Source organism: Triturus cristatus, chromosome 7, assembly GCF_964204655.1.
Source record: "Triturus cristatus chromosome 7, aTriCri1.1, whole genome shotgun sequence".
Lineage (NCBI taxonomy): Eukaryota > Metazoa > Chordata > Amphibia > Caudata > Salamandridae > Triturus > Triturus cristatus.
In genome coordinates, this window is record NC_140590.1 from 624,422,038 (window position 1) to 624,435,934 (window position 13,897).

Sequence of the window (13,897 nt, forward strand, 5' to 3'; positions counted from 1 at the left end):
ATTCCGAAGAAACCATAGCACAGAGACCGCCCTACTCACCGCCACAGACGACATCCGCACCCTCCTGGACCAAGGCCACTCCGCAGCCCTCGTCCTACTCGACCTATCAGCGGCCTTCAACACCGTATCCCACTGCACACTAGTCGCCAGACTACACAATCAATCAATCAATCAAATAATTTGTAAAGCGCGCTACATACCCGTAAGGGTTTCAAGGCGCTGAGGGTGGTGAGAGGGGGGGGGGGGTGCTGTTGCTACTGGCCGAACAGCCAGGTCTTGAGTTGTCTCCTGAAGGTTGGAAGGTCTTCGGTTTGTCGTAGGATGAGGGGTCCAGGGTTCCAGGTCTTGGTGGCGCGGTGGGCGAAGGATTTGCCTCCGGCTGTGGTTCTACGGATGCGTGGGATGGGAGCCAGGGAGAGGTCTGCGGAGTGGAGTTTCCTGTTGGGTACGTAAAAGGAGAGTCGACTGTTGAGATAGGCTGGGACGGTCTTGTGGAGTGCCTTGTGTGCGTGGATCAGGAGCTTGAAGAAGATTCTTTTGTCGACAGGGAGCCAGTGCAGGTTCCTCAGGTGGGGGGTGATGTAATCGCGGCACGGGACGTCGAGGATCAGGCGTGCAGAGGCATTCTGGATTCTTTGCAGTCTGTTGATAAGCTTGGTCGGGGCTCCGGCGTAGAGGACGTTTCCGTAGTCTAGTCTGCTGCTGCCTATGGCCTGGGTGGCTGTTTTCCTTGTGTCTGTCGGGATCCATCTGTAGATCTTGCGGAGCATACGGAGGGTGTTGAAGCAGGTGGAGGAGACAGTGTTGACTTGTTTGGTCATGGTGAGTTTCGAGTCAAGGATGACTCCCAGGTTGCGGGGGGGGTGTCCCCAGCGACACGGGCCACCAGCAGTCGTCCCATGCTGAGGGGTTGGGCCCGAGGATAAGGATCTCCGTCTTGTCTGTGTTCAGCTTAAGGCGGCTATCCTCCATCCAGTCGGCGACGGCCTTCATTCCCTGGTGGAGGTTGGATTTGGCGGTGAGGGGGTCCTTGGTGAGGGAGAGGATCAGTTGCGTGTCATCGGCGTAGGAGATTATGTTGAGGTCGAGATGTCGGGTGATGCGTGCGAGAGGCGCCATGTAGACGTTGAACAGCGTCGGGCTGAGGGAGGATCCCTGCGGGACGCCGCAGATGATCTCGGAGGCTTCAGATCGGAACGGGGGAGGCGGACTCTCTGGGTTCTGCCGGAGAGGAAGGAGGAGGTCCAGTCCAGGGCCTTGTCTCGGATCCCTGCGTCGTGGAGTCCTGTGCGTAGTGTGCGGTGGCAGACGATGTCGAAGGTGGCGGAGAGGTCCAGAAGGATGAGGGCCGCCGTCTCGCCGTTGTCCAGTAGGATCCTGATGTAGTCTGTGGCGGCGATGAGGGCGGTCTCGGTGCTGTGGTTGCTGCGGAATCCTGACTGGGAGGGGTCGAGGATGCTGTTGTCTTCGAGGTAGCGGGTGAGCTGGATGTTGACTATCTTCTCGATGACCTTAGCTGGGAACGGAAGCAGGGTCTTCGCTCGGGTCCGCCTTGGGTTTCTTCAGTAGGGCGTTGATCTCGGCGTATTTCCAGCTTTCAAGGAAGGTCGCGGTATCGAAGGAGAGGTTGATGATGTTGCGCAGGTGGGGTGCGATGGAGCTGCCGGCTTTGTTGAAGATGTGGTGTGGAAAAGGGTCAGACGGCGAGCCGGAGTGGATTGTGCCCATGGTCTTGATTGTGACTTCGATGCTCACGTTAACCCTGGTTGTCAGGGGGTCGTGGTCGGTGGGGTGGGGTGGTTCCGGCATGTTGGGGCCTGTTAGGGTCGTCCGGGGGTTGAAGCCATCGTGGATGTCGACGATCTTGCGGTGGAAGAAGGTGGCGAGGGAGTCGCACAGGGCTTGTGACGGCGGGATGTTGCTGGGGTTGGAGAGGTTCTTCACGACGTTGAAGAGCTCCTTGCTGCTGTGTGCGTTGTTGTCGAGGCGGTTTTTGAAGGAGGTCCTCTTGGTGGTCCTGATGAGGTGGTGGTGGTTGCGGATGGCATCTTTGTGGACTGCGCGGCTGCCCGGCGACTTCTCGCTGTGCAATATGTTCTCCAACTTCCGGCAGGTGCGCTTTGACGCTAGGAATTCCGGGGTGAACCAGTTGGCTCTCTTGCTGGTGTCTTTGAGGGTTTGTTTTTTCAGTGGGGCTAAGGTGTTGGCGCAGTCGTCCATTCATCGTCTGAGGGTGCGCACACAATCGTCGGGGTTGGAGGGGTTGGTCGGTGGGTTGAGTGCGAGGTTTGTCTGTAGTTGTACTTCGGTGATTTTGCCCCAGCAGCAACGGGGGATCTGTAGGGTGCAGTGATGTGTGACGGGTTTCCGGAAGGTGAAGTGGATTTAGTGGTGGTCGGTCCAGGTGGGTTCGGAGACGTGGCTGAGGAGAAGATGGTGTCTAGCGTGTGTCCGGCGATGTGGGTCGGCGTCGTGACGAGCTGTTCCAGTCCGAGGTTGGCGACGTTGTCTACCAGGGTGGAGGAGTTGCTGCCGTTGTTGTTCTCCAGATGGAAGTTCATGTCTCCGAGGAGGATGTAGTCGGTGGAGGTCAGTGCGTGCTGATGAAGTCGGCAATGGCGTCGTAGAATTGTGGTCGGGGTCCGGGTGGTCTGTAGACGAGGGTGCCTCTTAGGGTGGTCTTGGGGTCCGTGTGGATCTGGAAGTGCATGTGTTCGGCGGTGCTGGGAGTGTCGTCGGTGTTTGTTGAGACCCTGATGGTCTTCTTGTGGACGATGGAGATTCCTCCTCCGACTCCGTTGGTGCGGTCTCTGCGGGCGATCTTGTATCCGTCGGGAATGGCTATGGCGATGTCTGGAGAGGAGGCTTCGTTCATCCAGGTCTCGGTCAGGAAGGCGACGTCTGGTGATGCGGTGTCGAGTAGGTCCCAGAGCTCAATGGTGTGTTTGCGTGCGGAGCGGGTGTTGATCAGGATGCGTCTGAGCTGGTTGTGTTTTGTCGTGGCGGGTGTCTCTGTGTCTTCGATGTAGGAGAAGCTGCAGTTCTGGCAGGCGAAGGGACCGTGGGTGTGCTTCGGAGTGGCCCTGCAGCAGGTGGGGGTTTGTCCTGGGTTGTGAGCGATGAGGGTGCTGGCATCGTATCGGAGGCGGTCTTCATGGCTGGTGCGGGGGTCAGGGGTTCTGGCGCTGGGTGCGGTCCAGGTGCGGACGGGCGCAGACGGGTTTGCCTTGGGCGCGGCCGCAAAGCGGCCGCTATTTTAAGGGGAGGTTGGAGGGAGGAGCAGCTGGGAGGCGGGTGGCAGGGGGCAGCGCGAGCAGACACAACAGGGGACACAGAAGGCAAAATGGGCAGCGGGGCACAGGGGAACAAGGGCACACAAGAACGGGGAAACAAAAGGAACGAGGGCACACAAGAACGGGGGACAAAAGGCAAAATGGGCAGCGGGGCACAGAGGAAACGAGGGCACAAAGACACTCAGAGAGCCCAGGTGGAGCTGCAGCGGGGGGGGCGACTTACCTGGCAAGGTCAAGGGTCGTTCTTCTCACTGCGCAGCGGCCGCCATTTTAAGGAGAGGTGGGAGGGAGGAGCAGCTGGGAGGCGGGAGGCGGGGGGCAGGGGGCAGCGAATGGGCGCGGGGCCACAGGGGATGCAGCGGCAGGAATGGGAGCGGCGCGAGCAGGCACAACAGGGGGCACAGAAGGCAAAATGAGCAGTGGGGCACAGGGGAACAAGGGCACACGAACGGGGGACAAAAGGCAATTGACCAGCGGGGCACAGGGTCACACGGGTTCACAAGAACGGGGAAACAAAAAGCAAAATGGGCAGCGGGGCACAGAGGGAACGAGGGCACACGAACGGGGGACAAAAGGCAAAATGGACAGCGGGGCACAGAGGGAACGAGGGCACACAAGAACGGGGGACAAAAGGCAAACTGGGCAGCGGGGCACAGAGGGAACGAGGGCACGCAAGAACGGGGTACAAAAGGCAAAATGGGCAGCGGTCACAGAGGCGCAAAAGGGCACAAAAATACTCAGAGAGAGCAGGTGGAGCTGCAGCGGGGGGGAGCGACCTACCTGGCAAGGCTTACAAGGAACAGCCCTGGGCTGGAAGAAGCCAAAGGATCAGACTCCCACCCTTCCTCTCCGACCCCACGAAAATCACCTGCAGATTCCACAGGGTTCATCCTTTAGCCCAACCTCTTTAACATCTACATGGCCCCCTCGCAGCCATCGTCTGACAACACGGCCTCAACATCGTATACTACGCCGACGACACCCAGCTCATCATCTCCCACACCAAAGACCCCACCACTGCCAAACTCAACTTTCAGAAAGGAATGCAAGACAACGCAGTCGGGATGACCAACAGCTGCCTGAAGCTCAACGCCGAGAAGACAGAAGTCCTCGTCCTCGGTACCACCCGTTATGCATGGGACAGCACCTGGTGGCCGACCGCCCTCGGAAGCCCACCTACCCCCCTCAGACCATGCCAAGAACCTCGGCATCGTACTCGACTCATCACTCACCATGAACCGACAGGTGAATGCCGTCACCTCCAGCTGCTTCAACACCCTCCGCATCCTCCTCAAGACCTTCAAGTGGATCCCCCTGAGTCAAGGAAGACAGTCACCCACGCACTCATCACCAGCAGACTGGACTATGAAGCGCACTCTACGCCGGCATCAAGTCCCTACTCCGCAAACTCCAGACAATACAGAACACCGCCACCAGACTCGTCCTCGGCATCCCCCGACACAAACACATCAGCCAACACCTACGAAGTTTCCACCGACTCCCCGTGGAGAAAAGATTCACTTTCAAAATCCTCACTCACGCCTACAAATGCCTACACCACAACAACGGACCCAAATACCTCAACGACAGAATCAACTTCCACGTACCCAAAATAAACCTCTGATTTTCCAACCTCGCACTGGCTGAAACCCCACGTATCCACAGAGCCTGAGCAGGCGGAAGATCCTTCTCTCATATTGCAGCCAAGACCTGGAATGAGCTCCCAGCAGACATCAGACGTGCCCCCTCCCTGAACACCTTCAGGAAGACCCTCAAAACCTGGCTCTTCGGCTAAACAGATCTGCGCCTCTCCCTCTCCCCCCCCCCCCCCCCCCCCCCCCCTCCCAGCGCCTTGAGACCCTCACGGGTGAGTAGCGAGCTTAGAGTTCCCTGCTTGATTGATTGATTGAGGATGTCAGTGGTGTTTTTGCTATGTTTTCCAAGCCTTTTATAATCCTTGCTTATCAGTGTTTAATCAGCTGCCTAAAGACCCAAAACACATAAAGGTGTGGTGGTTTCTACAACGCAATTTTTAACAGTTATAGTACAAATTACTGATATCTAAATTACCAAGATTCTGGCGTGAATACGGGCATGCCGAAGGGGAGAAGAGAGACCAATCTTATTAGAATCTTCACTCACATAATGTGACATGCCTCCTCATAAGCAACCTTGACTCACCCTGCTATGACAATACCACCAGGGCGGACTCGATAGATAAAGTTAAAAGTGCCAAGAGGGAACCGGGTTTTCACCTTTATTAGTGGTGACGTCTGGTGCATCTAAAACCAACTACGTTTTGGAAAGAGAGCATGATCTACAAGCCTTTTCCTTGGCTCTCTTTCCGATTACACCATCCTACACTTGAATCTTTGACCATTCAAGAAGTAAAATTCCAGAGCATGAGATTTATCCTCTGTAGAAGCATACGCACACAGCCATGCATGTTGGGTTTCCTAATTCCTGATGTGCGCCACATCAAACTTGGGCATAGTGGTCTGTATGGAATTGCATTAATAAAGAGAGCAAACCCAAGGGAACTCCCTGCTTTTGCACTAATTACCATAGGTTTGTCCTTGGTACCAGGTCAGAGGCCACCCTCTGGTGAACAAAGACCACATAAAGATTGCCTAGACTTAAAACGACTATCTTCCTCTTAACTAAAAGATAGCAGAAGACCTGCTCGATAATGCTAACCCTGGGCCTAAAACCCACCTGGAAATGGGAAAGTATGATTTTCTTCCATCTACAGGTTCAGCTTGTCTAGCACCTGTTTGCAAAATATCGTTTGTACATTGTCAATTAAACCTTTTTGGGCAATAGGTCCCTGGATGAGTGCAAGAATGCTTTTTATAGATGGGGAATAATCTCAGCGCCCCACCAAGTATTGGGGCTCCTGTTACTATAGCATTTGATAACTTATTTATAAAAGGAAGTAACATCAGTTTCATGCATCTGCGTGTTAGCTTCGCCTAAAACATCTTCATCTGTCATTTTACCACCATTCTTTAGTATTTCAGTCAAACACAGACCTGAAGAATGTTATTGTACGTGGAGCTTCAGCTTTCAATGGAATTTGGGATTTCTTCAACTGTGTTTGTGTTGTTTTCCTTTAGGCTATAGTTGTACACTACCTGAATTCTGTGTTCTACTTGCTTACCTCTTTAGTCTGTGACAGACCTAGCCCAATGAGAATAGTTTTTTTCAGGACACGGTTCATGGTTGTGAAACTATGCTAAACATGAAAGAACATTCGAGCAGCTTGCTTGATTTAAAAGGACATACAGTGGTACTTATGCCTGTACCGCACTATTTATTCTTCAATGATACCAGGGAATTGGCAAAAGTCTTCTGTGTTTTTTCAAGAGCAAGTGAAGCCTTCATATAGTTTCTGAGAATTCTTGCTGGAGGCGGTTTTTGTCTTACCAGCCATTGAGTCTAATTCCAAGTAGGCAGTGCAGTTATTTATAGCTATTGCATTTTATATAATGTTAGCTTTTTGTGCCTCTGCAGCTAGTCATCATTTGTTGGCAGTCACGTTTTGACTCAGAAAGCTACTGATTAAAATGATCTACACAGCCAAAAGATCCTTTTATTATTGAATAGGTTTACATTGTTGCAAAATACATTTTTCGAACTCGCCATACAACTACTGATTGAGATTAATGACATGTACTCACAGTGGTTTCTTTGATAGTAGGGCAAACCTAATTTAAGGTATACGTGAAGGGGTTTGTCGTCTTTTCTACTTCTTCTTCCTAGAACCACTCATTCCAGATTCAAAAACAAACGTTTGACAAGAATCGAAGCTGCACCATCTGCCATTGCAGTTCTCCATTCCCTATTGCCGTTATTGTTCTGTTGACTGATTTACTGGTGGTATCTGGTGCCCTAACAGACTTTAGCGCAGTGTTAAACAAACCAAACAAAGGATGATTATTTTTATTTTTCAGAGACAGAGGCACATACGAGAGGAGCACAAATCTTTCTATGCAATCAACGCAGTTTATGTATATGGACAAGAAAAATATTTATTGGTAAGTTGCTGTTTTTTCATATTCTTTCCTGTTGTAGAATATACATAACTGGCTAGCAGGTTTAGAAACTCAATTTCATAATTGTTACTCTTTTATTTTAACGTATTTTATTTGTTTTCCACAAACAAAAACATATGCAGCCTCCGTTGAAAATAAATAAAGGAACTGTTACTTTGTGTGCATCAGTAACAACGTGAGTCTGGATGACAAAACAGTTGCTGAGACAAAGGGTCGTGAAGTTCATTATTTTTACATTACCAGTATTTTCAGTCCATTTGGATCCGGTGTTTCTGCCTTATGAACAGCTGTGTTTGGCTGGGTCTTTATGCGAATGCAAAGAACAGTCTTTCTGGTCAAACAATAATATCAACCTAAGCTTGATTTACGCAGCCTATCAAGTTTCGTCTATAGGTAGAAATTTGATTACGTAGGTGTTAAGCCTGATGTGATTCCCATTGTAGCACTCAATAACAGCTTGTCTACAATGCACTCTCAGGGGGTTAAAATGTGGGCGCAACAGGAGTTTATACTCTGCGACGAGTGCTGGACAAACGCAGGTAAGTGAAGTTTGATTCTTGTGCTTAATGACCCCATCTGCATGTTGTATCTGTAGTCTTTGCCAGCCACTTGAGCCGATGGTCCAGGTTTGGCAGGCCACCCAAGCACTAGTTCATAAACTGAGTTTTTTGTGACTGTCGAATAGCAGCTGTCCTGGTAGGCTTGCCTGCCGAATTAGCAATAGCTGTTTATCGTGATCCAACCATGAGATCTCTGGGCGAGCGTATTTTTGTCTTCCAGGAAAGATAACTGGCATATACAATTATTGATTTCTTTTTTGAACTGTAAAAAGAGCAGCAGGTCCCAGAGCTGCTGAGCTTGGAGGGATTTCAAGCTATTTAAGAAGTCATCGCTAAAGTAGTGAGGGGCACAGGTACGAGAGTTAAAATCTTTGTCGCATTCATGCGAGGCGCAGTTTGTTTGAGTAGTTAGGTTATCTAGTTTGGCGTCCCTGCTTATGACATAGACTGCAAACATGTTAAACAGTTCCATTTAGGTCATTTTTTCAGAGTGGCAGTTAAAGCCATCCACATTTGCTTGTAACATATCTAGAAATGAGACCCATCTGTCAATTTTCCCCGTTTTTAGGATGGTAGAATTTGTGACTCGCTAGGTGGAGACTCCAGGCTAGAGTTTGACGCTTAACTGGGTCTCAGACAATATGGATACTGGAGCCGCTTTGGGAGAGGCGATGTCTCTTAACCTCTCTGGCTCATAAATCTGACTAAAGCCATTAAGCATAATGAGTTCTTGATCCTACTGAATAAAATTTATCAGAATGACTTGCAATTTTCTTGGCCTTAAGTTCTACTTTGTTTTTCTGATGGTCCATCCTCTGACTCTGATTGACCTGTTGTGTATTGTGCGCGATTCTGCCCAGGGTCTTGTTTACTGTGACCTCTCTAGGGGTATTATGCTCCAAATTTAGCCACTCCAAGTTCCCCTAAATCCAAGAAGTAACTGGTTTTGGCTGACCCGTAGCCTAAGAGTCTAATTATGAACAGGTTTCTGACTTGACCCGGGTACTATGGTGTGTCAACTGGGTGCAGTAGTCATTGGTCATTGGAGGAATGGCAGAAGTTACTTCAGTGTGCTCGTAGGTGGAGACAGCGCGCTCACACATCTATCTTATGGGTAAAAGGCCTCCTTAATAGAACAGGTCTGGGAACTGTACCATTAACTACCTGGGCAAAATGCCTTACAAAACTAAACCAGCCTCACTAATACATTGTGAATTCCTAAAAATTCCACCCACCCTAAAACTCTGACCCCCCAAGAACTCAACCTTCCCACCCCAATATTTTGACACAAATCCTGGTCCCCTCTGACGTGCTTGCAATTGCCAGTTGTTAACATTGTCCTCTCCATCCCTTTGGTCCTTGCCCATTTCTGTGACCTCTCTGCTCTGTGCTCCCACTTCCTTCTTGACCTCCTCCCATTCAACAAATGTCTTCTCGCCATGCCCAAAACAGCACCACACCTGCCTACCAGCAGCAACACAAAACTACAACTTTACAGACCTGCCCTACGAAAACCTCTAACAATCACTATAAAAGGGGATAACCAAACAGCCCTCAAATCAGTGGTGGGAAGGTGGGATGAGTCACGCCTACCAAAAACGCCCTTGCCCTGGATGTGACTAAGCTAACAGAGGCTGCCTTCCACCCGTCCACTCCTTATAAAACCCAACCTATGTCCCCACCCATCCCACCTCCTTCTCCATTTTCCGGCACACCACATCCGGATTGTCCAAAGCAGAACGCAGGTTATTTGCCAAGTGCTGAATCCTAGGACTTTGATGACATAACCAAAACACTCCAAAATACCCCAAAACAAACACTTAGCTTCCTCTTTCCGAGGCTAGAACTGTAACCAATAACTAAGTGCCTGAAAATCAATTGCCGTAGGACCCCTTTCCCACCACTGGCTGGCACTGACCTCTACCCCCTGGAATTGGGATCTCTGCCAACCCATTTGGCATGCCCCCATAACATTGAAACACGTGGTGCCTCGCTCCACAATTGGCACAATCGTTCAGTAACCTGCACTGAAGTCTCGTATACACCCCCTTGTTTAATGGCCAGCAAGCTCCGTTCTGTCGGAATTGCCCTCTCCCTGCAACTCTCCCCCACCCCCCCAAACTGAGTGGACCTCCCCTGAAAGGGCTTATACTGTAAAGGCAGCCCAATTCCAGAGTGAATCACCAGCACCGGTCTTCCTGATCTCATCCTTTGCATCCACAATTTACTGTCCGTGTCATCCCATATCTTATCCGTGTTCACCGCCAGACGGGCTGTAAATTCCTCATCGTGTTGAAACCAACAAAAACCACCATAATTAATTTGGCCTCGTCGTACCACAGCCATATATTTTACTAGGGCCACACAGCTCTCTGGACGGTGCTCAAAGAACACACTAGCGAAAATATAAAACGCAGACATCAAATTCTTAATTGTGGTTGGTGTAATTTTTTTTGGCTAACTCCCACTCCTCCTCCTTGAATCATTCTTTCGCCTGAACCTCCCTAGGTAGCAGTTAAAAAGAAACATCCCCAAATTCACGTTTCCAAATCCTTTCTTTCATAGACTGTGTCAGATCTGCCCCCACGCCCCCAAACCATCGCAACACCCATGTAAGGTAATCTTTTGTTCTTGACGCTACCCCCAGCTTCCCCTGTAACACCAGTGCCGCTAGCTATCTCACCTGCAACAGTATCCTGAACCACTTGTTGGTCTGTATCCTTTAATTACTTTCCCGAAACTGTGTCCAGAGCAACTGTTTGCACAGTCGAATCCTTACCTACCTCCCCCCTGCATTCTTCGAATACTTCTTTGACTGGACTGTTCCCCTCTCCCACAGATACCAACTACTGCACAGTTCGACCTTGATCACCTTTCTTTCTCCCCTCCTCCTGCTCTGCACCTTGCCTTTTAAACATGAAGGACGCGCCAGTACCTTCTTGTTCCTCCACTTCCTCTCGACCCTGTTATCCCACAGTCACACCAACTTGGCAACCTGCAAAACACCAACAGTCCTCTCGCCATTAGCACTTTGCCCCCCCATCTGCCATCTTCAGCAAAACTGCATCATCCACAATCTCAACTTGTTCCAGAGACCTCTCTTCATCGTAATCCAGCAATCCCTTCTCCCCGCCCCTCCTCATTCTCAACTCTCCCATCCAGGATGTGCACAGAATGGTGTTTCTCCCTCGACGTCAGGCAGCTCACTCCATAGGCTCTTCATCCCAGTGCCCAGGAGGAGCTAAGTCCCCTATCAGTGTCAGGGTACATTTCGAGACGTGACACGGTCACATTCGCTGGGCTGTCTCCATAAGGCAGCCCATGCCCACAGTCATCACACCCAGTAGCCCAACCAGTTGCCCTGGGACATCCACATCTGTTTGTCGAGCTCACTAGAACCCCATACCCAGTTATGTGTGGGATGCACCTCACCTTTGTCATCCTTCTATACTGCTGGCTGCCTGCGATAAGGACTCTCCGCTAAACCACCTCCAAGGAATTAGCTACCTCCCAATTCTGGACCTTATGGAGCATGGGGCTCACGCAACTAGGGATAATCATCCCTCCACTGATAACCCTGGTCTCTCCCTAAACCAATGCCTCCTCACCACCTTCTTGTCAAAAATGAACCTCCATATCACCCTGTCTGCCCCCTGTCTCTCTCGGAGTCTGATATTACAATTGAATCCTCTATAATTATGGGCGCTGCCATCTTGGCCTGTAACCTTGAGGGTCTTTCCTCTGCAGTCACCGCCATTTTGGCCGGTGCTGCTAAGGTTCTTTCCTCTACATTTTGCAGCACACGAGAGGAGACTTCTGAAAATCCTGCGCTCTGCCGATATGCTGCCGTCACCGCAGGCCTCGCCTGCATTCCCTGCCAAGTACTACCCACTCTCCCTAAATCCTAAGCCGCTCTGCTGAGACATACGCTGCACTTCTCATCTCACCGAACCAGACAGGGCTCAAACAGAAAACAAGCTCTTCTGCACCAGTGGAGCTCCCGTAGCCCGCCTTGCAAGCAACTGTAACGAGGATTCTTCAAGGCGAGGTAGAAGAAGGTAAGTATCTTTATTAGAGCAAGCAGGTACATGTACATCCATCAGCAACAGCTACGTCTAACTGCCTCTCTACTGCCATTCTAGAACAATGTCATGTCAACATACTTCTACTTACCATGGCACTAGCATAGGCATAGCCAAGATGCCACATCTTCCTCCTTTATATAAATCAAACAAGAACAAAGCATTTACATTGTACTATAGAAAAGATTATACTAAGAGCAATTGAACTACAAAATTGTAGAACGGTACAACAATATTAAAAAGGATATAACAATACAGTAAAGAAGAATAATGCTAGTGAACACACATCAGCCGCCATATTCCCTTCCATAACAAAAAGCAACAACAACAAAAAACAATTACATTAGAAGATTCGGTATTTAACTGGTAAATTCACTAATCTGCCAGCACGTGTAACCTTATTAGTGTTACTCGAAGCTTGTGCATCTTTTTTTCTCTCACCTCTACTTCCCTTGTCTTTTTTTTTCCCAATATCAACATACCCCTCTTTTTTCCAGTTCACACTTTTGATCGCCACTACCAAATCACAGGGTTATACCTTGTTTATTTTGTAAACCACATCACAATCACGTTATCTTTTACTCCGATCGTCACACCTTTCCTTATTACACGATTCCCTCATTCAAGATGTCGGCCTTAGATTCACCCGACACTCATTTACGTGTGTTCACCATTGCTTATAGGCGCAGCGCTTTTCATGTATTTGATGCACCCTTTACTATCGGTATTGCGTTCCGCTCTGGGCTTTTGTTCTTAAACACAGTCACACCAACACAAACGGGATCATATAAGAACATCACTTCTTATTTAGCCATAAGAGACTCTTTATACGCATACTTTTTTCTCACTGTTCATCTCACGCTGTTTTCTTAGATTCTATAATATACATATTCACAAGATCCCGTTATCAGAGCATGGTTCTTTTACTTTCTTGTTGCGTTTTGGTTTTCACTGGGACAATTATAGCACAAGTCACAACGTTTGCGCACTCGTTTCCGTACAACACACTCATTCCATAAACCTACAGGTCGCCTTACTTTCGTCCATCTATATTTTTCTTTAGGAATTCACTCCCTGATGACGAAGGGCAGGGTTACTGCCGGAAATGCATTGGGGTTTTCATTCGGATGGTTTATTTAGAGATCAAGAATAAACCTTAAATGGATTTATTTCGAAAGAGCAGTATTATCTCATGAATACAATCATGATATGATACCATATAATGAACAATATATTTTTGATTTGAATCATTGAAACTTTATTGATTATCTTCGCAAACCTTCAAACGTTCATACAATTGGCAGTGCGCACGGAGGGACATCTCCCAAGTAGGGAAATGCAACTTTTTTGATTTGATTACGTCTTGGTTTAGAAGTCGTTACCTACCCGCTCGCCTATCCAACCAACATATATTAAGACTCATTGATTGAATTGTTTAAGGTGGTGTGCGTGATTCATTAACATTTTGACAATTCTCCACGCTAAACCAGAATCACAGCACCCTTTGGAAACTATGGCATACAAAGACATCACTAACCTCACAGACAAAAGGGCTGACACCTTTGCCTTTGGAGGAGATGAAGCTCAAAGAATTTACTCTTTGATAGACGAAATTGAGACGACTGCCGCAGGATCTGGAACAGTGCAAAGCAATATCAAACAGTTGATCTATTTAACAAAACGTGAAATAAGCCAACGCCAGCACGCTTATTAAATATCACCGTGCACAATGTATGCCTAGAGACCTAAGAATTTCACTTAAACCTTCATTATGTAAAAACGATCCATAATTCATAGACAAATGGTATGGCATTGTAAATAAATGCTCCCTGGATCTAATTTTACTGATTATAGAAGAACTATCAAAAATCTTGGAGGAACTCAACACTGAAATTTTACAACTTAAA

At 48.8% G+C, this 13,897-nt stretch overlaps 1 protein-coding gene across 4 annotated transcripts in view; it reads left to right on the plus strand.

Moving 5' to 3' along the window:
• The window catches only part of RHOT1 (ras homolog family member T1), a 429,863-nt gene that overhangs the window by 274,210 nt on the left and 141,756 nt on the right, over window positions 1-13,897 (plus strand). For all 4 annotated transcript variants that reach the window (XM_085617215.1, XM_085617212.1, XM_085617214.1 and 1 more), the window contains exon 16: window positions 7,247-7,330. In XM_085617215.1, the coding sequence (XP_085473341.1) occupies window positions 7,247-7,330 (84 nt within the window). The remainder of the gene's footprint in view (window positions 1-7,246; window positions 7,331-13,897) is intronic.